This window comes from Dermacentor silvarum, chromosome 6 (assembly GCF_013339745.2).
Source record: "Dermacentor silvarum isolate Dsil-2018 chromosome 6, BIME_Dsil_1.4, whole genome shotgun sequence".
In the NCBI taxonomy this organism is placed as follows: Eukaryota; Metazoa; Arthropoda; class Arachnida; order Ixodida; family Ixodidae; genus Dermacentor; species Dermacentor silvarum.
Window position 1 is genome coordinate 178,606,607 of NC_051159.1, and position 22,950 is coordinate 178,629,556.

The following is a 22,950-nucleotide window of genomic DNA, read 5'->3' on the forward strand; positions in this document are numbered from 1 at the left end:
ACCAGTGTCGCTCTTGCTCTGCGCAGGTCCCCGGTCTCGCCGCATGAAGAAGCGCGAGAAGAAGGAAGAGAAGCGGCCACGCACCGCCTTCACGGCCGACCAGCTGGCGCGCCTGAAGCAGGAGTTCCAGGAGAACCGCTACCTGACCGAGAAGCGCCGCCAAGACCTGGCGCGGGAGCTGCGCCTCAACGAGTCGCAGATCAAGATCTGGTTCCAGAACAAGCGAGCCAAGATCAAGAAGGCCTCGGGACAGCGGAACCCGCTCGCCCTCCAGCTGATGGCGCAAGGCCTGTACAACCACGCGACCTCGTCGCAACAGGGCGGCACCGGAGACGACGACGACAACTCCTCCTCGTGACACTGAGCTGCTGCATGCGCGCGTCGTCGCCGCTGGGACCAAGGGTCAGCGTCGTCATCCAGCTGTGCCGCGACAGGTCGTGCCTGCTCAGACGCCGAGAAGAGAGCGCTGCGTTCGGTTGTGCTCGGCAACTGGTGCGGAGACGCGTACACTGAGCTGAGCGATCGAGTTTAGTGCGAACCTAAATTACCGGAGAGCCTACGTCCGCGTGGAAGCTTTGTGCATGCGACGGTTCCCTTTACGTCTGTATGTCTGACAAAAACCGAACCCGGGTGCAGACAGACATTGCAGAGGAAACGAAAAGATGAAAGGAACAGATGCGAAAATTGGTTGCGAGTTTAAAGATTTCTTTCCTCCTCCTAAACATTATCAAATTTGTCGTCCGTTGATCTCACCTATATGATTCTATAACATATCAAAGCGAATAATCGGGCAGCAACGTACAAGCCCTCACTTTGGGATTCATAAGGCACGATATATTGTAAGGGTGGCTAGAAAATCCATGGGCGTGACTTGCTAAAGTGATAGCCATCTCGTTAAAAGAGTGTTCGCGCTCTTAAAAAGCACAAAGCAGACGTTCCAGGTCTCGGTCATTGTTATTCATATTGAATTTTTGAGAGCAATAACTCGATTCGCTTAAGAGTGCAGCAGTAAATCTCGGGCCCAATTGAACCTTGTGGCCAGACAACAGTTCAATCGTGCGCAGAGTACACGTAGCTGCACCGGATGCAAAAGCATGGCCAAAGCGTCATGTGAGCTCAACGTCAGCTCGTGGAATCCTGAAGGACTGAGCCCACGTCCTTTGTTATCAATGCCACCAGAGAGCGAAAACGCATCGAACAACGCTTGGCGATTACATCACTCGGCGCTCTTGATGTGAACCTCAAAGGCTACTACGGCTTCTGGAGCGCTCCGCGAGTGCCCTCGAGAACTTCGTACCAACGATAGTTCCTCAAGGTTTAGAGAGGCACGGCATGCTATTTTGAGACGAATACGCACCGACACAGCATAGTTGTATCTGCAATGGCACTCAAACAGCTTCCACTGTGGCCTGCTGCAAAAATTTAAATTAACTTCCATTATGACTGTTTTGCAAGAGGAGATTACAAGTCGCACCCAGTCCTAATCACAACTGCACTCTAGACGAATCCTTCCTGCTGCGAAATCCTCTGGCGACGCAGTGCGCCAGCGTAAGCCCAAAAGCAGGCGCACTCTAACGTTAGCGAAAGGCGTGCTACAGCGCTGGAAAGCTAGGCCGACAAGCGCGACCGCGCTGCCTTGAAGACCCGCTGGCTACAAGAGCGTCCAACGTGGCACCCTCATCGTTCCCGCGGCACAACAGCGAAACACCAGTCGCATGGTCGTTCTCCTGTGCTTACGAGGTGCCACGCGGGAAGGTCCGAGTGCATCTGAAGGACGACGCGGTGTTGTGTTCGCCGTCCCTCCTGCTTGTTTCGCGTCTCGCGAGCATGTCTTCAAGTGCTGGACGTTTGGAAGACTTGGTGACCCCCAGCGCGGCCCCATACCAGTGGCGACGAACAGTGGTGCGCGGTGATCAATAACTGGCGCTGCGGCGTAGGTGTGTGCGCGTGTGTTGACATAGTCACCTGTACAGATACTCAAAAAAAAGACTCGATCGTGCAAAAATGACCGCCACCACGTTGGCGGCCTCTCGCTCTCCTTTCTGTCTTTCTGTACATAGGTGCCACCTGTTGTCCTTTCTTCTCACTGTTCGCGGTCCTCGCACTGGCGGCAAGGACATTGTCTTATATCTCACAAACGCTATAGGAGAAATACACATCCTACACTTCTCAATGGGCTGTGTTGTGTTTCTGTATCCTTGGCCTGGTTCCAGCATCACGTCACGCGCTGGACGGCCTCTCGCTCGCCTAAGGAGCCGGGCGTTGCCACTGCGAATGGCTAGCTGCACTAACCTCAAGGCCTTGCAGCACGATCTCTGGTACAATGCGTAACGGTTGGCGTAATTCAACCGCGCAGCGAATGGGGAATCCGTGCTTGGAGGCTTTTAGACGCACTTCGACAAAAAGACGCACTTCGACAAAAAGGCGCACTTCGACAAAAAGGCGCACTTCGACAAAAAGGCGCACTTCGACAAAAAGGCGAAAAAGGCGCACTTATTGTCTGCATGAGCGTACGTCGAACTGCTGATGTTCGGTCTCATCCTCGCAAAATATTCGTACGTGCCCGCCATTTGCCACCCCCCTCCCTTGGAAGGGCACAAGAAGTCATATCTGTGTTCAGCGTTCCGCAGTAGATTTTAATAGGCGCTAGCCGACTTCACTTGGCTGATAATTGCAAAGCACCTCTCAAATCCCAGTCGTTGCTCTGAATGACTTTGACCTTCGTCTCATTACGATTTGTATCGTATTTGAACGCCAACATTTAGATATAAAGACACCGCTATATTGTAATACGAAACTGGGCTCAGGATCATAAACGTTTAGTTAGTATATAGAGTTGAGATAGGCTATAGCAATTGCCAAAATAAATGTGTATAGTAATTCGCTTTATGCTTTCGGCAAGGAATTCACTTAACTTATAACAAGAAGTAGAATGAACGATTGGAAGAATCAACCAATCAATAAGTTATGGCAAAAGTGCGCCCGCAAGATAACGTAATGATAATCCTGCTTTGCTGAAATAGAGTGATAATGGTTTACGTACAAAGCATCAAAGTGCGGCGGCGGCGGCGCAAGCGTGATGTCAGTCAGAGCAGCTTAAAAGAATGCGTTCACTTGTGCCATATTGCTTCTCCTGTTGGCAACCGTAAAAAACGAGCGCCGGTTTGTGGAAAACAACCCAGTATACTTAAGCACGAAAAGAAGAAGAAGAAAAAAAAAAGAACCACACGCGGAAGATGTGTTTCATTGCAAAGATTATTGATGATTCGTTGATGGCGTTTACTTCAGAAAGCAGCCCATATGTGCTGATACAAGACTTCACAGTGAACTACGGAACAATTTGCTCCATGCAGCTACGGTTTTCTTTACTGTGCAGCCAAAGAACGGAAAACGAGCGTTTTCGCATTCCGTCCTCATCGGAACACGATCGCCGCTTCTAGAAATCGAGCCTGCAACCTTGTTCGGAAGCACAACGCTGTTCGCGGAGTTTATACATGATAGCGCAGGGACGACCGTCTTAGTCATTTGTCCAAGCTGCAGTCTCGTTGGCACAAGTATAATTAAAGCAAAAGCGCGTTTTGGGCACCAAGTGTGCTTAGCAGAGAGAGCAAGCTAGCTCTTTAATGAACGGTTGAGTAACCTGCATGCGTGGTGGTGACAATGCTCAGACTGGCTTAGAGTGCTAGTCAATGCTGGCAATCGTTCGGCCTTAAGCGTCTTTTTCAGGGATGAAAGAATTTGGGCGGAAATCATTTGCGATAACTATCCAAGTATGCTAATAGCCGAAACGTTTCATGTATGAGCCTGTCGGGCTCCTTTCTCACGCTTCCCTGCCCCTTCTGAAGGCGTCGCCGTGAAGTCCGCGCATACAGTGACATAAGCTGGCGTCAGAGAGGTTCATTGAAGAGCTGCATGCATACAGTCAAACCTCAATCTAACGAACCTTGATTTAACAGAATTCGCGACGTAGCGAAATTATTTTTGCTTCCCGGTCTTAGTTTCACTGAATTAATGAAACCTCGAATTAACGAAATTCGCAATATAACGAAATTTTTTGCTGCAATACCCCTTCGTTATATTGAGGTTCGACTGTACTTGGTGGCACATACCCAGTGGCATATATCCAAGTTACCGTCAAAGAGGTTCGTTTAAGAGTGACGCTATCCCTGTCACATACTCACATGAACGGCCCCCATTTATACACTGCACCACCTTCGGGATCGGCCCATATTTTGTGGGATAGCTAGGTAGCTGTAGATAGCTTAAAGAAAAAAAGCTGGTCTGATAATGCCAAGAACGCTATTCGCATTAAAAAAGCGTGAGTGATACTTAAGATGAGACTGTACTAAATTACCACACAACCAGGGTGTTCGTAGGAAGTATATAGAAATGATCTGACAAAAAAGTGCAATGCCTGTCTATAAGCAAACTATACAGAAAGTCTACAGATATCGATCGACAAACGTGTAAGGCCTGTCTATAAACAAATACACTTAACAGAAAAATGATTCTAGACTTCCTAGAGACCGTCAAAATTATTTTTGTAAGTGGTGAGAGCTGATAACAGCCTTGGTTGGAGAAACGATAAGCGCGAGTGAAAGTAGAATCACAGAAAAAGGACACAATTTGCTGATATATCAGAACGTAGGGCGTAAACTGTGGCTCTCACATGCCTAAACAATTCGTACATACAGTGCGACAAAAACAATTTGTTACCTGCAATCAGCAATCCCAACTTCCTGCCGGCAGCACGGAAGGGATCAGCGAGCCGGAACGGAGTTTTGTTTGTGTTCTGTAATAATATGCAAAAACAGCAACATAGAAAACCACGCCTGAGAGGCACGAAGAGAGATGGAAAAAAGAAAGAAAGAAACGCTTGGTGACATTTGAATATATTATATGCTAATGGAAATGTAGCGTGCTTCTGCAAGCGCGACGTGCACTGGCACCAGCAATGTGCACATTAGCGGGACACACATATAGCCTTTGCTGCCAGGCAATTGGACGATGGAATTTCGTCTCGTCGGGGGCCTCACTTTCTCCGGGAAGATTGTACAGCGAGAAAGGTATGACTGTATACACAGTTTATGGTAACCGGCGCAGTGCATTCCGGCAACTATTTGGGAAGCTGAACCGAATACGTCCACATTCCGGCATTCATGGTAAGCCGTTATCTAATTCGTAGGTTATGTTCACTAACACTTTTGATAAATTTCTGGGAAGCATAAAATCCGAGATTCCGTATGACTTCAGTCGTATTTCTGTTATGAACTATATCATTTGACTTTTATTCAAATGTTTGACTATATATATGGTCACTGTAGTGTCCTCAAAGAAAAAAAAGTCGCAGTTTCACCCGCAAGGCGAAGGTTGATAGCGAGAGCAAAGCATTAAACAATTACAAAAAGTAAGGTTCGTAATTTTATCGGCCTCATAAATTGCACTTAACATTTGATTACAAACTAAATTAACAAGCATTGTGTCACGCGCACACGGGCAAATATAAACAGATCTTGCACAATGACTTTGAGCCCTCACTGTCACAACGCTGACGTATATATGAAGGGTGCCGGCAGCGGGGAGCGATCACTTTGTGCTGCCTCTCGCTTCACCGCGTCTTCGAAACTCGAAAATATGCGACCTCCAACAGCAGACGCGCGGGAGGAAAGTCCGCCCTTAACCTCTGCATCCGCTACAGATTAGTATCTCCAAGATACAGCGCGCGGACCTCCATGCGAAGCCAGGCACGGTTGGGCTATCGAATATATATAGTGGGTGCCATTTATCATGCACCAAGATTTAAAAATATCCAAATGTAACGAAGCTGTACAGAACCAATTGAAGTAATGTTTGCCGTCGCTTGGAGACACTCAGCTTATTTCTTGCATTCCGCCTAACCACATAATTAGTCTTAATTAATCATCTTCTCAAATATTATAATTCGATGAAAAGTGTCAATGAGACAATTGTAACTAGAACAACATGAAAAACTCCCGATACAGCTTTTTGTTGCTCAATACGTGCTGCATAAAGCGGTTTTCCGAGCGTGTAAGAAGCCCCCGAATACACGCAAAGTGCCTCGAGTGGCCAGTCGTGCGGCAATTTTGCGTGCGACTGGCCGTATAACATCGCGCTCGAATTTTTCGGTCACGTGAAATAAGAAAACACACACATTATAGCTGGACCCCACATTGTATAGTTAGGGGCCAATTAATCAATAATCCCACGGATGTGTTGCGGGCACGTGGGCACTCATCCTGAACCACGTTGCATTTCCTAAGAAAAAAAAAAGTTTAGTTAGAGCATAGTTCACCTGGGTCACAGAATTATTTTAACGGGTCACATTCAACTTAGCATCACAAAAGTTGAACTCCCTACTTCCGCGATTGAGATTAAACTGAGAAGTATTTTTAAATGAACAAAATGTGCTACGCTTGTGGTTTAGACGTCCCCAAGCACCGGGTGCAGAAGAGTATCAAGTAATTTAATGAGCTTCGAGATTTGCAACGCCGCTATATATATATATATATATATATATATATATATATATATATATATATATATATATATATATATATATATATATAGGGCGCCTCCGGTGTTTGCATGTTTCCTTCTTTCGTTGTTATGACAGGCTCACATAAAAAAAAGTTTACCTTCAAAATAAAACGTACTTGAGTTAAGCGGTTTCGATTACTTCTAAAGTGAATAGGTTTCTTTCTCCCGTTTTAGTGGTTGGTGGTGGTCAGACTTTCGCCGCCGGCGCTAGCACCCCTGCATGGAAAATAACTATACCGCTACAGGTGTGCTCGTTAACGGCTAACGAGTCTGTTCTGTACGAAATTACGAGATGAAACAACAAATGTTACCTAAACATCCTCATTGCAATAAATATAGGCCTTCAAGGGCATCCTTCCTTTAAATGCGAAGGCCTTCTCGAAGTGTTCTGCTATTCGCTTACACTGACAATCATCAGTGATGCACAGTTTTATGTCTCTTTTGTGCGTTGTGCACCGGGCGACCTGCTGTGGTTCACAATAAAGCATGTATGTCTAATACATGGCAGCTTAAGTTGGTCCCAATAGCTCGTTCAGTGAGGAAAATCTTCTGCCTATATATATATATATATATATATATATATATATATATATATATATATATATATATATATATATATATATATGGTTTATAGCGGTACGGAGGGCAATCCTTTAATCTTCGAAGACCGGACAGCTGTATTTAAATTTCAGCTGTTCTACAATTTCTTCACAGCCGCAGAGGTTGCAATCGGCGCTGTAGGTCATTTTTGTCAGGAATTAGCATATATATGCGTTAGCGAATGCTATAGCTCATGGTGTATAAGCATCAAAGAAACGAATTCTGCCCATCGGGGAAGGCAACGGGCACCGTTGCAAAGTGTCCACTGAATGGAAACCATGGCGAGTGAAATCCTATAGCGAGTAAATTCAGGTAAGTGAGGTATATAAATGGATTTATAATACACTATCGTAATAAACATTCTAAATTATGTTGTTAATAGACTCTAACGTAGATTGTGGTTTTGGTGCACGTAAAACCCCAAAATCTAATTAAAAATTTTCAGACTGTAACGTTCGTATTATACATAAACAGATTTCAGTTTTACGCGTTATACTTTTTCATATATGGTTAGTAATTGAATATTTGAATTTTGTTGGATAATATTGCTGCGGTAAAGTTGCAGCCAACAGCAGACACCATTCGGCATGGTAAAGACGAGGAATTCCTAGATCGAGTGGGACTCATGTGGAAAGAGATTGTCGGACTGGGCAATTAATCAAAATTCTTATTGCTTAAACACGAAAGTAGTTACGTTTATTCAAGGTCTCCCTAAATCAGCAATGGACCTAACATTTGCCAGTTCGGGGATGTCCGTCACATCCTGGTCTACGGTCGGCTCTGCCTCAAACAGTGAACATCTACCTATTATGTTTGATATTGCATGCCCTCTTATTTCTTTAGGTCTCCGCCGCGAACTTTTGTTACCTGGAAAGGGATTAGGAAAGGGCTTAGCACAACGCTCAACATCACATTTGCCGAATGGGCCATTAGATCAAGGCCTTCGATCACGGGTGACTTTGTGGAAGTGACAGTATCAGAACTTTCCAATATCGTTAGATGTTTGCCTGCCTCAGCCCCAGGTCCAGATGACATTTCCAATGCCATGCTAAAAATTTTGTTTGCAATGTCTCCTGAAGACCTTCTGAACACGGTGAATTATTCTCTAAAGGATGCTTGGATTCCTCAAGAATGAAGAACAGGCAAAATAATTCCGCTAGATAAAAAACAAGGAGCTGACTACAATCTTGGCAATATTAGACCTATTTCTCCTACGTCCAATATGGTAAAACGTATTGAACGAGTTTTATATGAGCGCATCATGGATCATATATATCTCCAAACTCGTTACTAAGCCCAAGTCAAATAGGCTTCCGGCCTGGTCTCTCCATTTGGTGTGCGCATGTAGACTTGGAAAGCCATATTCAACTTGCTCGGCATAGAAAAGAATTTAGTGCTTTAGCAACTCATGACGTAGCGAAAGCTTATGACAGTGTCGAGTACCCACTTCTGCTGGCCAGGTTGCAGTCCTGCAATTTTCCGAGATATATAGCGGCATGGATTTTTGAATTTCTGAGAAACACAAAATATTATTGTTTTAAAAACGGCTTTTCTTCAACAAAGTTCGACCAGGTTTATTACGTAGAATCAGTAACCGACGCTCTAATATGCGAAGTGACAAACTAATCATGATTTACCGTATATATATCTACGACAGATTCTAGAATTTGGCTGTCTTGTTTTCCGGAAGTGCAATATATAAAATAAGACCACTTGTTATTTTAGAGAGAGAATTAAGCTCTTCGACTATGTCTAGGTCTTCCTAAATTCATTGCTAATAATATACCAGGAAACGCGCCCTACCTTCTCTTCACACGACATTACACATGCTTACGGTTCAAACCTACTTAAGAATTTATGAATCCCCTCTACGAAGTGCACAATATGCATTTATTAGTTAACCAAATTCATTTTTTTGAGATCAAGTGGCCATGGTTTCATACACCAGAGACTGTATTTGTGCAGGCGCAATTAGCACGTTTAAATGTTCGCATTAGGAAAATCATTCCGTTTGATAGGTCCACGTTGTCGCTGAAAATTGAATTTGCAGGCATTTTTCCCAATAACGCAATACTGCTGCCCCCAACATATTGACACAGTGGTGGGGCTTCCGCACCGCGGGACGTTACAATATTTGAATGCCCTTTTGCAAGACTAGTTGGCCCATTTCCCGATAAATGTAATAGCGACTGATGCATCCTCGCGTGGCGAGAAGGCAGGCGTGGGAATCTACTCACCATCCCTCGATTGGTCTTTTTCACTTCGCCTACCAGATTACACATCATTCTTTCAGGCCGAACTTCTGGCAATAGTTCCGGCTTTGCGAAAGTTACCCCTTCATGCTACAAAAGTTATCGTCACAGATTCTCTTTCTGTATGCAGCGCCCTTAACGCGTCTACAAATTCGACAGCTTTGAACACCTTTTATACAATAAATAATAAACAATAAACCTTAAGTTGGGCGGAGCGCCCCACTTAAGGTTATGATGATGATTGTTGGAGTTTTTTGGCGCAAGGGCCAGATGTGGCCAAAGAGCGCCAAGGCGATGATAATGGCTTGTCAGTGGTATGAATAGTGAATTATAAGGTGTGGAAAAAACAGATGTGGCATGGCTGTAGAGAGGCCTAAAAAGTAGTCGCTGTAAAGTGCGTAAAATGTAAAGGAATAAAAATGGTGAGAATAACTAATATCGTATGCTATGACGATAAATGTTCTGTTACCCGAGGGTGATGTACTAAAAGCGTGAGTGACAGTAGCACTCCTACCTCACCAGTGCGCCCTTGCAAGCAAGGGTTGGGAGGCACGTGCTTTAAAAATTTGCTATCGCAGCAGCATCCTCTAGTGAGAGGATGTGCTACGATACCTTGGACTGATAACTTGCAATGTGCTTACATCTCGTAAAAACGCTAAAACTAACTTATTGTCAAAAAGTGGTTCCATGCCGATAAACATTGCAGGGTGGAGGGGAATGTGTCGTCTGTATGCCAGGGCAAAGTACTTCTTTCTTTGAACTTCTATTCCCCTACACTCTAACAAGACGTGGAGGACCGTAAGCGTCTCACCACATTGACTACAAACAGGAGGATCGTCACCGGCCAATAGGTAGGAGTGAGTGCCATAGGTGTGGCCTATCCTGAGACGGCAGAATATAACTTCAACTTGCCGTATTTTCGTTATTGGTGGCCAGTTGCCAACGTTTGGCTTAATGACGTGAAGTTTATTTAGTGTTTCTGTGTCCCATGTACGTTGCCAATGGCCTCTCAGTTTCCTGCGCAAGAAAGGCTTTAGGTCCATGACAGGGACAGCTATGGAAGAGTTACTTTGTTTTCTATGTGCTGTTGTTGCCAAGCGATCAGCGAGCGTATTACCCTCGATGCCTCTGTGGCCAGGTACCCAGCATATTATGACATGTTGATGAGATGCGTACGAAGCGCAGAGGATTGAGTAGAGTTCAGTGAAAACTGGGTTTCTGTTTCTTTGAAGAGAAATTAGGGCTTTGACGACGCTTAATGAATCTGTAAATATTATACCCTTCTTTAGTTTTATTTCCTTGATGTGACGTGCAGCCAACAAAAGTGCGTAGGCCTCTGCCGTAAAAATACTAGTTTCCGGGTGCAGGCAGCCCGATTCCGAAAAGGAGGGACCGATTGCAGCATAAGAAACGCCGGCATGCGACTTTGAAGCGTCAGTGTAAAATTCTGGACATGAGTGTTTTGACTGAAGTTCTAGGAAGTGTGACTTTATGTGTATTTCCGGGGCGTTCTTTGTTACTTCTACAAAAGACGTGTCACAATCTATCAGCTCCCACAGCCACGGTGGTACTAGCTTGGCTGGAGCCATTAAAAGGTTTTCGAGAAGTGGGACAGCCATTTCTTCGCTGAGGTTCCTAACGCGCAGTGAGAAAGGTTCTCTCATTGTTGGACGATTACGGAAAAGTGTGGCACAAGTTATGTTGTTTACGATTTCATTACACGGGTGTTCGAGGTCAGAGTGTGCTTTCAGGAAATACATGAAACTGGTCAACGACCTTTGCAGCTCGAGTGACCACTCATTGGATTCAACATAGAGACTAGGTACCGGGCTAGTTCTGAAAGCTCCCGTGACCAGGCGTATGCCCAAATGATGTACAGGATCCAGAATTTTTAGGGCGCTCGGTGCAGCAGATTGATACACCACAGACCCGTAGTCTAAACGCGATCGTACAAGACTTTTGTAGAGATTCAATAAGCATCTTCTGTCACTGCCCCAATTGGTGTGTGAGAGAATTTTCAGTATGTTCATTGTTTTCAGGCACTTGGCCTTGAGGTGTCGGATGTGGGGGATAAAGCTTAATTTTGAATCAAGTATGACGCCTAGGAATTTATGTTCTTTATTCACGGGGATCTTCTGTCCTTGCAGTTCGATAGTGGGATCAGGGTGCAGTCCTCTCTTTCTTGAAAAAACGACACAGGAGCTTTTATGTGGATTGACCTTGAATCCATTTTCGTCTGCCCATTTCGATACCTTCTTTAGCCGAAGCTGGACTTGCCTCTCGCAGACTGCAAGGCTACCGGATTTGAAACCTATCTGTACGTCATCTACGTACACAGAATAGAAAATGGCTGGGGGTAGTGAATAACGGAGTGTGTTCATCTTCACGATAAAGAGCGTACAGCTGAGGACGCCTCCCTGGGGGACCCCAGTTTCCTGCGTAAATGAGCGCGACAGAGTGTTGCCTATTCTTACGCGGAAAGTACGTTTCGAGAGGTAACTCTCAATAACGTTCAGCATGTTCCCTCTGATACCCATTTGTGACAAGTCTCGGAGGATTCCAAAGCGCCAAGTGGTATCGTAGGCCTTTTCCATATCAAGAAAAATGGATAAAAAGAACTGTTTATGGACAAAAGCATCGCGAATATTGGCCTCAACACGCACGAGGTGGTCGGTTGTTGACCGGCCTTCTCTAAATCCGCATTGGTACGGATCAAGCATTTTGTTTGATTCGAGGTAATGTAGAAGGCGACGATTTATCATTTTTTCAAACAACTTGCAGAGGCAACTTGTTAGCGCTATCGGGCGATAGCTTGTTACTGAGGTGGGATCTTTACCTTGTTTCAACACAGGTATGACAATGGCTTCTTTCCATGAAGATGGAAGATGCCCAGCTGTCCAGATGGTATTAAAGAGTGCGAGTAGTGTAATTTGTGTGTCTCTGTGAAGGTGTTTAATCATGTCGTACATAACTCTGTCGGGACCCGGAGCAGAGTTCTGACATGCATTTAGGGAAGCTTTCAGCTCAGCAATGCAGAAAGGCAGGTTGAAAGGTTCTCTTGAGCTACATTTACGATTGAGTGGCTTCCGTTCCTCCGTTTGTTTGTATTTTAGAAAAGGCAGCGAATAGTGCACGGAGCTAGAAACGCACTCAAAGTGCTCACCAAGAGCGTCGGCCTGGTCCTTCACACTATTTCCTTGTTCATTTACCAAGGGCAATGGATGGATTTGCTGACCCTTCAGCCTTCTCAGTCCGTCCCAAACTTTAGCCTCTTGTGTGTGTGAATTAATGCCAGAGAGAAACCTCTCCCAGCTTGCCCTCCTAGCTTGCCTTCGCGTCCTCCTTCCCTGCGATTTAATTTGTTTGAATGAAATAAGGTTTTCTGCATTAGGATACCGACGGAGAATGCCCCATGCTTTATTTTGTTTCTTGCGTGCCTGTCTACAGTCATCATTCCACCAAGGGACTCGTCTTTTGCATGAGTTACCATTTGTCTGTGGGATGGATTTTTCTGCTGCGTTGAGTATAAAAGCGGTAAAATATCCTACTGCGTCGTCTATGCTAAAATCGGTAATAAAATCTTGTGATAAATGACTTGCTTCTTTAAAATGCTCCCAGTCAGCAGATGCTAATTTCCATCGCGGAATATGAGGAGGGATGTCATGCTGTGCTATTAAATTTAAGGTTACCGGGAAGTGGTCGCTTCCAAGAGGATTTTTAATGACATTCCATTCCAAGTCAGGCAGAAGAGACGCAGAGCCAATTGCTAGATCTATGGATGAGTAGGAGTTGTGTTGGAAGTTGTAATAGGTGGGCTCCTTCTTATTAAACAGGCATGCATCAGAGGTCAAAAGAAAATTTTCAATCAGTCGTCCCCTCGTGTCACAACGGGAGCTTCCCCACATCGTGTTGTGAGCGTTAAAATCGCCCACGAGAATGTAAGGCTCGGGAAGCTGGTCAATGAGGTTATAAAAGTCTGTTTTTTCGAGATGATGATTGGGGGGTATATAAATGGAACACACAGTTACCAGTCTGTTAAATAGAATGGCCCGAACTGACACCGCCTCAAGGGCCGTCTGAAGGGCCACCTGTCGACAAGCCACTGACTTCTCAGCAACTATTGCTACACCACCGGACGACGCGACAGCGTCGTCTCGGTCTTTACGATAGACGGTATACTGACGGAGAAAGTTTGTGTTTATGGGTTTCAGATGTGTCTCCTGAACACACAGCAACTTTGGGTTATGTTTGTGTAGGAGTTCTGTAATGTCGTCGAGGTTATGAAGAAGTCCTCTAACATTCCATTGTAATATTTGTGTCTCCATGATGACAAAAGTGTTTGAGCTGTGTGTTTAGGAGACTAAGATTAGCTCACGGGGCCCTTTCCAGGCGCCGTGACGCGAGTTTTGTCTTTTTTGGAGCGGTCGAGAGAATCCCGCCGCTCCTTAGGCGCTGGCTGCGCCGTCTGAGTAGGTGTTATGTCCATCGCCTCCTGTGAGGCGCTGGACACGCGCCCTTGAGAGCGCTGTGTTGGACGTGAAGGCCTCGACACGTCGGACGAGACCTTTGGGGCCACCAACCCGGAGGTTGACGGGCCCTCGTTCGCGGACGGCGAAGCAGAGCCAGCTGCTTTCGCCACGGGGGCTGGTGGCACAGCCGCAGCCACACTGTTTGTGGAACGGGCCGATGCCGGAATCTGCTGCGACGCTGCCCCCTTGCGCACCGCACCAGCATACCTTGCGGTATGAAAAACAGAAACACGTTTTCGCGCTTCCTGAAACGATATGTTTTCTTTGATTTTCAATGTAATTACTTCTTTTTCTTTTTTCCATGTTTCACAGGATCGGGAGTATGCAGGGTGCTCACCTTCGCAGTTCACACAGTGGGGTGTTCCGGAACAGTTTTCGGAAGTGTGGTCTTTGTCACCACATTTTGCACACGTGAGATGACCTCGGCAGCTTTGCGAGCCGTGGCCGTACTTCTGACACTTAAAACATCGACGAGGGTTAGGAATGTAAGGTCTTACACGGATTTTTGTATAGCCTGTCTCGAGGGTTTCTGGTAGCACACTAGAGCCAAATGTAATGATCAGATGTTTTGTGGGGAATTCTTTGTTGTCTCGCCTGATTTGTATTCTTTTTACCTCAATGACATTTTGGTCTTGCCAACCTTCTAACAGTTCTGCTTCAGTAAGTTCTAACAGGTCAGAATCTGAGATCACGCCTCGGACTGTGTTGAGGGAACGATGTGGGGTCACTGTGATTGGGATGTCTGCAAAGGTTGAGAGATTTGCGAGTTTTTCATGTTGCAGCTTGTCACGAACCTCAAGGAGGAGGTCGCCGCTTGCCATCTTGCTAGCTTTAAAGCCTGGTCCAATGGTGTCCGTCAGGGATTTAGATACAAGGAAAGGTGATATAACTCTTACTGGCTTATCAGGTTTGTCACTGTGGATAACGTGATATCGTGGAAAGGATTCTTTGCGCGGAGTGAAAAAGTTCAAGGTGACTTCGGTGCGTACGCGCTTTGCAGCGGTACGATCGGGTAACAGAGGGAATGATGCTCTATGCATACTAGATGTAGTTCCTTCGGCAGCAATGGCAGCCACCCACCACGGAGCCCAACAAGGGGACGCTACAAGTTTAACAAAGCAATGACTTGCACACGCCAGCCGTGCATCGCTGCTATAACCCAATGCGTTATACTCAAGGTTGGATATACCGCACCAGGTTAACCCAAGCCGCCTGGGAGAAACAGAAAAAATTAGGAAGAAAGGAGATGACAGGACAGAAAGGTAAGTTGATAGGAAAGTAAAAGATTTAGGAGAGGGACAGGAAAAGGCGACCACCGATTTCCCCCGGGTGGGTCAGTCCGGGGGTGCCGTCTACGTGAAGCAGAGGCCAAAGGAGTGTGTTGCCTCTGCCGAGGGGCCATAAAGGTCCAAGCACTCAGCATTGACTCAACCCCCAGGATCCCCTTTTCCCCGGACACGGCTAAGCCACGCACGGTTAAGCGTGGGAGGGGGTCCGACCCCCATGTGCTCGGGTCCGTGGTGTCGCAACCCACCAAACGCCTGCTTACGCAGGCGCCCCTGCGGGACCACTTAAGGTTAGTTCATTTAGTATTGGTACCAGGCCACCGATACATTCATCTTAATGAAACAGCCGATTCTTTAGGACCAGCTTCTTTAAAAGGTCCGGTGATACCTGTGGTGCCAGCAACTACGCATATCACTGCAGCCAGATATAGGCAGTTTTCTTTGACCGAAGACAAAAAAAAAAAAAGCCTCTTATTAGCAAAATCTACAGACTTTATGCATGTAAATTATTCTTGGAATGGACAAGTGTATACTAACCGGCTATTCGAAGTCTCATTTACAAGACTGCATTGCCGTATTCCACCACTTAATCTTTAGTTGCACAGATGTGGTCTGGCGGCATCCCCTAAATTTATGCTATGCCTCTGTAATGAGCCGGAATCCATCGATAACTTTTTATTATCGTGTCACCGGTTTTGTGCTCATTGAAAACGATGTTTGGAAATTCCACTTCGAAATCTAGGACTGCCTTCATGCAGTACTGTTATACTATCTCTTAGAGCAACGGTATTAAGATATAGCCGCAGGAACGTTTGCCGAGCCATTTATAATTTCCTCTCGTAGTTGGTTTATTTCTCCTTCAATAAATTATAAATTTAGAAAATTCGAAAAGTAAAAACACAAATTCACAGTTATAATTTTGATATAATTATTCAAAATTTAACTCACCCAACTTTTTACGTCTATATCCTTTACTTTATGTATACTTTATTAGGTTCATGTTACTATTCCTATCTAAGCAATGCTGACTAACTTATATACTACTTCATTTCATTTATCATCGGTTTATTTGTGATCTTCGATTATACATTTACTTTCTCTTTTTATTACTTATTTATTTATTAACTAATTTATTTCAATTTTCAATCATATTACCGCCCGGTTCGTGGCCTGTACCCCACAGTGCCATAAATTGAGGCTTCAGCGTCGTGATCATCATCATCATCATCATCATCATCATCCATTGCCATGCTTTGAGAGAACAACGACAACAAGCAAGCAAGCAAGACGACTACACATCAAAGGTTTACTTTAATAATGTTCAAACATTTCGTATAGATCGGCCAGGTAGAGACGGTGGGCTGCTGGCATTATAGTTTCATCAAAAAGTCTCTGGCCTGCGCGGCACACGCAGCACAGTCACAGCGTAAGCTGGAGGAGCGGCTCCATAGGATCTCAATTTTCGGCACCATGCACTACAGGGTCTTCACGGCAAAGTCTACGTGTCGTTTTCACGAGAAGGCGCTGAGCTGTCCGCCCGGCTGTCGACGGCGAGCTGCGGCTTGTGCTGCTCTCTGCACAGCGGTCTGCTGAGCCCGATGTTGCCTGGTTCCAGCCTCGCACGTAGCTCTACGATTTCCTTCTTCAAAGGCGGTTCGCAATTGCGAGGAGGCGCCATAACGTGTACAGTGGTAGCGGAAAAAGATTAGCGCAAGTGGCTGGCGGCCGGAGCGGCTAGATCACGACACGCGGCACAAGTGACTGGTGGCCGGAGAGGCAAAATCCCGACACGCTTTCTGACGGCCACCCCTGCTTTGGAAAATGGAATGCGCCGCTCCAGCCACCAATCACTTGTGCCGCGTGTTGTGATTTTGCCGCTCCGGCCACCAGTCACTTGTGCTAATCTTTTCCCCCTGGGACTGTACCTAAGAGTAAACACAGGTATCCAGACTACGTGGCGCACCTATCACAGCCCTTGACGCATGGCACAACACGTTGCTGCTGTTGTTGATGATGATGATGATGGTTTATTGACATCCCCTTCGAAACGGGATGGTGACAAATAGCCTGCTTGAGTTAACCAGGTTCAACTGCATGCAGCATGCAAATGCTATATGTCGGGACATCTGGTGGTATATACCAAGTTGGGCTAGTTGGTTGAAGTTCATATTGGAAAGATTTTAACTGTGCTAGAAACAGGGACAAAGGAGGACGAAAAAGACACCACGTGCGCAGTGGTGTCTTTTGTGCAGTGCACACAATGTTTCCCAGTGGTGAAACCTTCCAGGCACGTGGTGTCTTTTAACACGAAAGTGTTTTATGCCGGGGTCCACCAAGACTTCACTGACGTATTTCCGTCACGGAAATACGTCATACGGAAATACGGAATGACGTTCTTACAATGTACACGAACATAATACAAAGAAAGAAACCAGAAGAAAAAGTTCCACAAACATGCAAAATTTGGAAATCGAACCCACGACCTCTCGGTCCGCGACGATAGATCGCCGAGCGTTTAACCCATTGCGCCACAAACGCATTTGCAGAGAGCTACACAGACGCGCCTTATATATCTAACACTCCTCCGTGTACCCGCGCTCTTGCTCGGGGCGGTGCCGCCGCCTACGAGCAGAAAAGAGAAGTACTGCATTATGACACTAACGCGCACCGACAGTAAACGCTTCGGTGGTCTCAGCACTACGACGCCTCGATGCCAGCATTCGAAGGGACGCTGGCATCAAGAAGCACTACCAACGCCACCTAGGTGGCGTTCACCGTACTCAGCACAGCGGAGCGTGGCCTCCGAAATTAGCTCTGAAAATGTTTCTGAAGTTGATCGCGGAGGCTGCAATTACGACGCGCTGTACGCGCTGATTTGACTCGGTGACGATTCAGTTACGTGCTTTGTCTTGCGCGTTGTATTAGTGTGTCAGTTACGTGCTTCGTCTTTCGCGTTGTGCTAGCGTGTGCAGCGTAGTGCAGCTTCCATATGCACGACGGTTGCTCATGGTCATCGACGTTGGTAGTCGTGATGGAGGAGACGTGCCACCAGGCGTCAGCGTGGGTGCATCAACGCCTAAGGGCGCTTTAGCCACAAAACACCAATAGACATTATATATCAATGTGCAATAAACATTACACTACTTCTGTGAAGACACGTTTCACTTTCGTGTTCTATACCGATTCCTATATAAGAGGGATCAACCACATTTTTTTCGTCCTCCTTTGTCCCTGTTTCTAGCCCAGTTAAGATCTTTCCAATATGGTGGAATATAACGGAACTGCAATGCAAAGATTGTACGTATCGACGCTACGCGGCGCGCATGTCACATCGCGTGTCAAATGGCACGATACGATGCTAATGATGATGATGATGATGATGATGATGATGATTTAATGACATTCCCTTTGACACGGGACGGTGACAAGCAGTCACCTAGCCTGCTTGAATGAATCAGGTATGCAATGCATGTCTTTCATTACATCAATATTTATACATCTCCATAATCTTCTTTTTCTGCCTGCAGACTTCTATAGCAACCATGTACCTCTACCTACGCAACTGCTACATGGCGTGCCACCTGGTGTAATAATATGCAATTGCAATGCAAAGGGTGCACGTATATATGCTACACGGCGCGCATTTCACATCGCAAGACAAGTGACAAGATACGATGCTAATGATGATGATGATGATCGTCATTTACTGGCATCCCTTTGAAACTCGGCGGTGACATAGTCCCTTAGCCAGCTTGATTTGACAAGTGGCATCATACGATGCTAATGATGGTGATGATGATGAGTTATTGGCATTTCATTTGAAACGCAGCGGCGACGTAGTCACCTAGCCAGCTTGATCTAATCAGGTACACAATATATATTTTTCTAGCATTTTCGTGCACATCTCCTTAAAGCTTATTTTTCCTTCCCTCAAACCTTATTTAACTACCTTGTACCGCTATCTGTGCATCAGCTACAAGGCGTTCTACATGTTGTAATAAAATATGCAACTGCAATGCAAAATGCACGCATCAACGTTACGCGGCGCGCATGTCCCATCGCGTGTCTCCTCGCACGCTATAGACGAGCTTATAGGGCATTTTTTCGTTGCATGCTAGCACGAATTTGGCCGCATTGAAAAAAATTTTAATACGTCGTGCCAGTAAGCATTTTGCTGACACGTTTTATCTTTTGTGATTTGTTGGTGTATAATGTCAAAACTGGCAATGAAAAAAAAAAAAAAACTGGCGTGGCTCAGTGATACTGACTCCCGCGCAGCGGGCCCGGGTTCGATCCCGGCGGGAACTGGATATATTTTTCTAATTCCCGGCGATAGCTGCTACGGACACCGGACACCGGCGGCGGCGGACACCATCGCCAACCGAAACGGCTATTGGAATGAGCCCATAACAGCTTACACTCTAAAATGTGTCATAAAGTAACTGTCACTTTTGAACATGTGTGTTCAGACTGCGAAATTTTAGTATTCGATTTTTTACTGCCTGCTTGCGCTGCGTTTACAGTCGTTAATGCGTACTTCCAGAACGGAGTCAAGTGCACTGTTCACCTGGACTCGCTGTGCCGAACTTGTTCAAATGCAATGCTACTGGCAGGAGATTTCAATTATCATCCCACTTCCTAGGGAACAAAAACGAATGTTCGTGGAATTGAGTGCATGATAACAATTTGCAATAGCACGATTCAGGTCGAATCACTTTTCTACGTGGGCGATTCTCATCGGCATTATACCTGACTTTCTCTTCTGCTCATATGTCTACTTTATCTTGGGACACCTTTGACAATAGAACAAGTAGCGATCACTTACCTATTACACATGAAATTACGCGTTCCTGTCAGGCTGTCATTGTACGACAAAGACAGCTATTTAATTATAAAGCTTACAAATCAGCTATAAATGCAGAATTATCAGCATTGACCACTTGTTATGAACAACTGAGGGCTGACTCAATGGTATCGCTTTTAAATTCTGCTATTCAGCCCGCTAAGTTTACGGTTTTGTCTGGCAACTCGCCGTCAAACTCGTCTTGGTGGAATGAAGCATGTACACGGGATTATAGGCGAGAAAAGCAGCGTGGAAAAGTCTCCAACATAATAATTCACCGAAAATTTGGATGGATTATAATTTCTATAAGTTATGTGCAGCTGTGTTTAAAAGAACTGTGGCAATAGCTAAAGATGAACAAAAAACGGAGTGCATTCATATTTGTGAAAACCAAAAAGAAGATCGACAGTTTTTAGGTTTTTACGGCGCAAAAAGTCTCTTCAACATTCCGTATGGTCACATTCTGCTGTTCTGTCTGTCCCCCAAAGATGCGGCGGATTCCCTAGATGATATCGCGAAAGGGCTTGAAGCACGCTTTTCTTCGCAGTGTCCAAGATCTAAAAGGTCTAAAAGTTCGACATCAGAGTTTGTAGAAGTTACCATGACGGAATTATCCGATGTCATCTTAACTGCTCAACAATCGGCTCGTGGACAGGGCCGTATCACAATTGCTATGATTAACCTATTGTTTAACTATTTCCTTAATGAGCTTTTCAATAAAGTTACCGGTTCAATACAATATACATGGATTCCGACCTATTATAAGATTACCGATATTGTGCTTTTACTTAAAAATCAATACCTCGGATATGTCTTGGACAACATTCGGCCAATTACCCTTAGCCTACATCGAATCTAGTCATAATAATAGAAAAAGTAATTCATGTCCGGCTAAACGAATTTACTTCTTCTCAGGGTATTCCGTGCTCGGGACAAATAGGATTTAGGCCTCAATGTTCCATATGGTCAGCTCACGTTGATTTAAAAAGCCGCATACGACTTTTTCATTTTTTTTTATTTCAGACATACTGCCAATCCCAACGGGGATTTTAGCAGGAAGGGCATACATGTAATAAGTATATTACACAGGTGTAAAAAAGGTTGAACGTGTCCCAAATATCAATTGGGAGTAATTACAAAAGGGTGTAGTTGCGCGTACAATGATTTAAGAAGCACATAGATTATAAAATGTGTAATGAATGAAGCAATTAATACGGGAGTTACAAAGTGCGCGCCAAGATAGAAACGCACGTAGTGAATAAATGTCATACAGGATTTAATCAATGTCTTTATACAAAGGAAACGGTAAGGTTAGAACGCTACAAATAGTTTATATTTGGGAAATACGTAGGTAGTTTTCAAGGAGTGATAGGAATGTCTCTTGATTATGACAAGTAGTTATACAAGTAGGCAGAATATTCCATTCCCTTATCGCCTGCGGAAAAAAGGAAAACTTAAAGCAGTTTGTTTTGAACCGGTATTCCTGAAGAAAATGGGGGTGTTTATGACGTGAGGGTCTAGTTTCTGGGTTAGATAGGTATTTGGTGCTATCAATACGAAGCGCATTGTGAAAAAGTTGAAACATCACTTTCTGGCGCGCGAGTTTGGCGCGATTTTGAAGGGTTAGCATTCCGGCTTTTTCCATTAGTTCGGTGGGGGAATCAGATGTGCGGTATTTGTTAAAAAAAATGTCACAGTTTCGCCCTAAGGGCGAAGCAATGAATGCGATAGCAACACAGCAATGTCATACGAAGTAAGGTGAGCGGCTTTGGTAGCAATATGAATTGTAGTAAACATGAGCTGATTAAGTAAGCAGGTGTGCTGCGGCGTAAGTAGACCGACATGAAGAGAGACTCGATGACCACGAGAAGGCGCGTATGAAACGGTGGTGTTGATGAGAAGCGCTGCACTGCCGATCTGGGCAGCATTGCATGTGTAGCGTGCGTTGGAAAATGTGGCCCGACTATTACTAACTGAATGTACAAGCGTGGTGTAAGCGCGCACAAACAAACATGAATAGATCACGCTGAATGACTGCAGACAACGACTGTCAAAACGCTGGCAGCAAACGCATATACGCCGCAGTGGGCGAAGGTGCGTGCGGTCTATCGCTTCATCGGAAACTGAGCGGCGAATGCACAGCGCATAGAAAAGTCAGAGCCGTGTGGAGATAAGAGACGGTGCGGGCGAGCGACGAGCGCGGTTGTTGGCAGAGTAAAAGTGGTTAGGTGGTCATTGGAAGGATAGGTGATCATTGGGATAGTACTTGCAGTACTATCAGGAGATGTATCAACGTTGGTAACTTTAGATAATGCAATAGCATATGACAGTGTCGAACATGGAATTTTAATTTATAGTTTAGCAAGCTGTGCTGTTCCACACTATTTGTTCTTTTGTTTCAAGGATGAGGTGACATCGCGCGGGTACACAAAGAGACGGAAGGCGTATACCACAGGGATCTGTTCTTTCACTGCTGCTGTTTAATATTTTGTTATCTTCTGTCCCAGTTCATCAGCATGTGCAACTCTATCTCTATGCTGATAACATTGCATTTTTCTCCTCATCACGGGATATCAATACGTTGTACCAAATTTTACAATAATATTTGTCTGAACTCGAATCCTGGCTGGACGGACTGTCTTTTTCCCTCAACGTCAAGAAATGCCCGTTACTTGAGTTTCCATTGTCAAATCCCGTTTTTATTTCTATTAATTATCGAAATGAGCCACGCGATACCGCAAGTCGCAGCTTTGAAGTACTGAAGTACTTAGGGATCACTTATGATGGTAAACTAAAAGTGCAGCAGCAAATCAAAGCAAATGCTATAGCAAAGGAGAACGTGCAATGGGATTTTTGCGCGCGTTCAGTTATAAAAACACAGG

At 45.2% G+C, this 22,950-nt stretch overlaps 2 protein-coding genes across 3 annotated transcripts in view; both read left to right on the plus strand.

Annotated features, from left to right (window-relative positions):
- The window catches only part of LOC119456462 (homeobox protein engrailed-1-B-like), an 82,776-nt gene extending 80,606 nt beyond the window's left edge, over window positions 1-2,170 (plus strand). For both annotated transcript variants that reach the window (XM_037718264.2, XM_037718265.2), the window contains one exon: window positions 27-2,170. In XM_037718264.2, coding sequence (XP_037574192.2) covers window positions 27-358 — 332 coding nt within the window. In that variant the 3' untranslated portion in view covers window positions 359-2,170. The remainder of the gene's footprint in view (window positions 1-26) is intronic.
- Window positions 1-22,950, plus strand: part of LOC119456469 (ubiquitin-60S ribosomal protein L40) — a 578,246-nt gene that overhangs the window by 254,518 nt on the left and 300,778 nt on the right. The gene's annotated exons all lie outside the window — the stretch shown is intronic.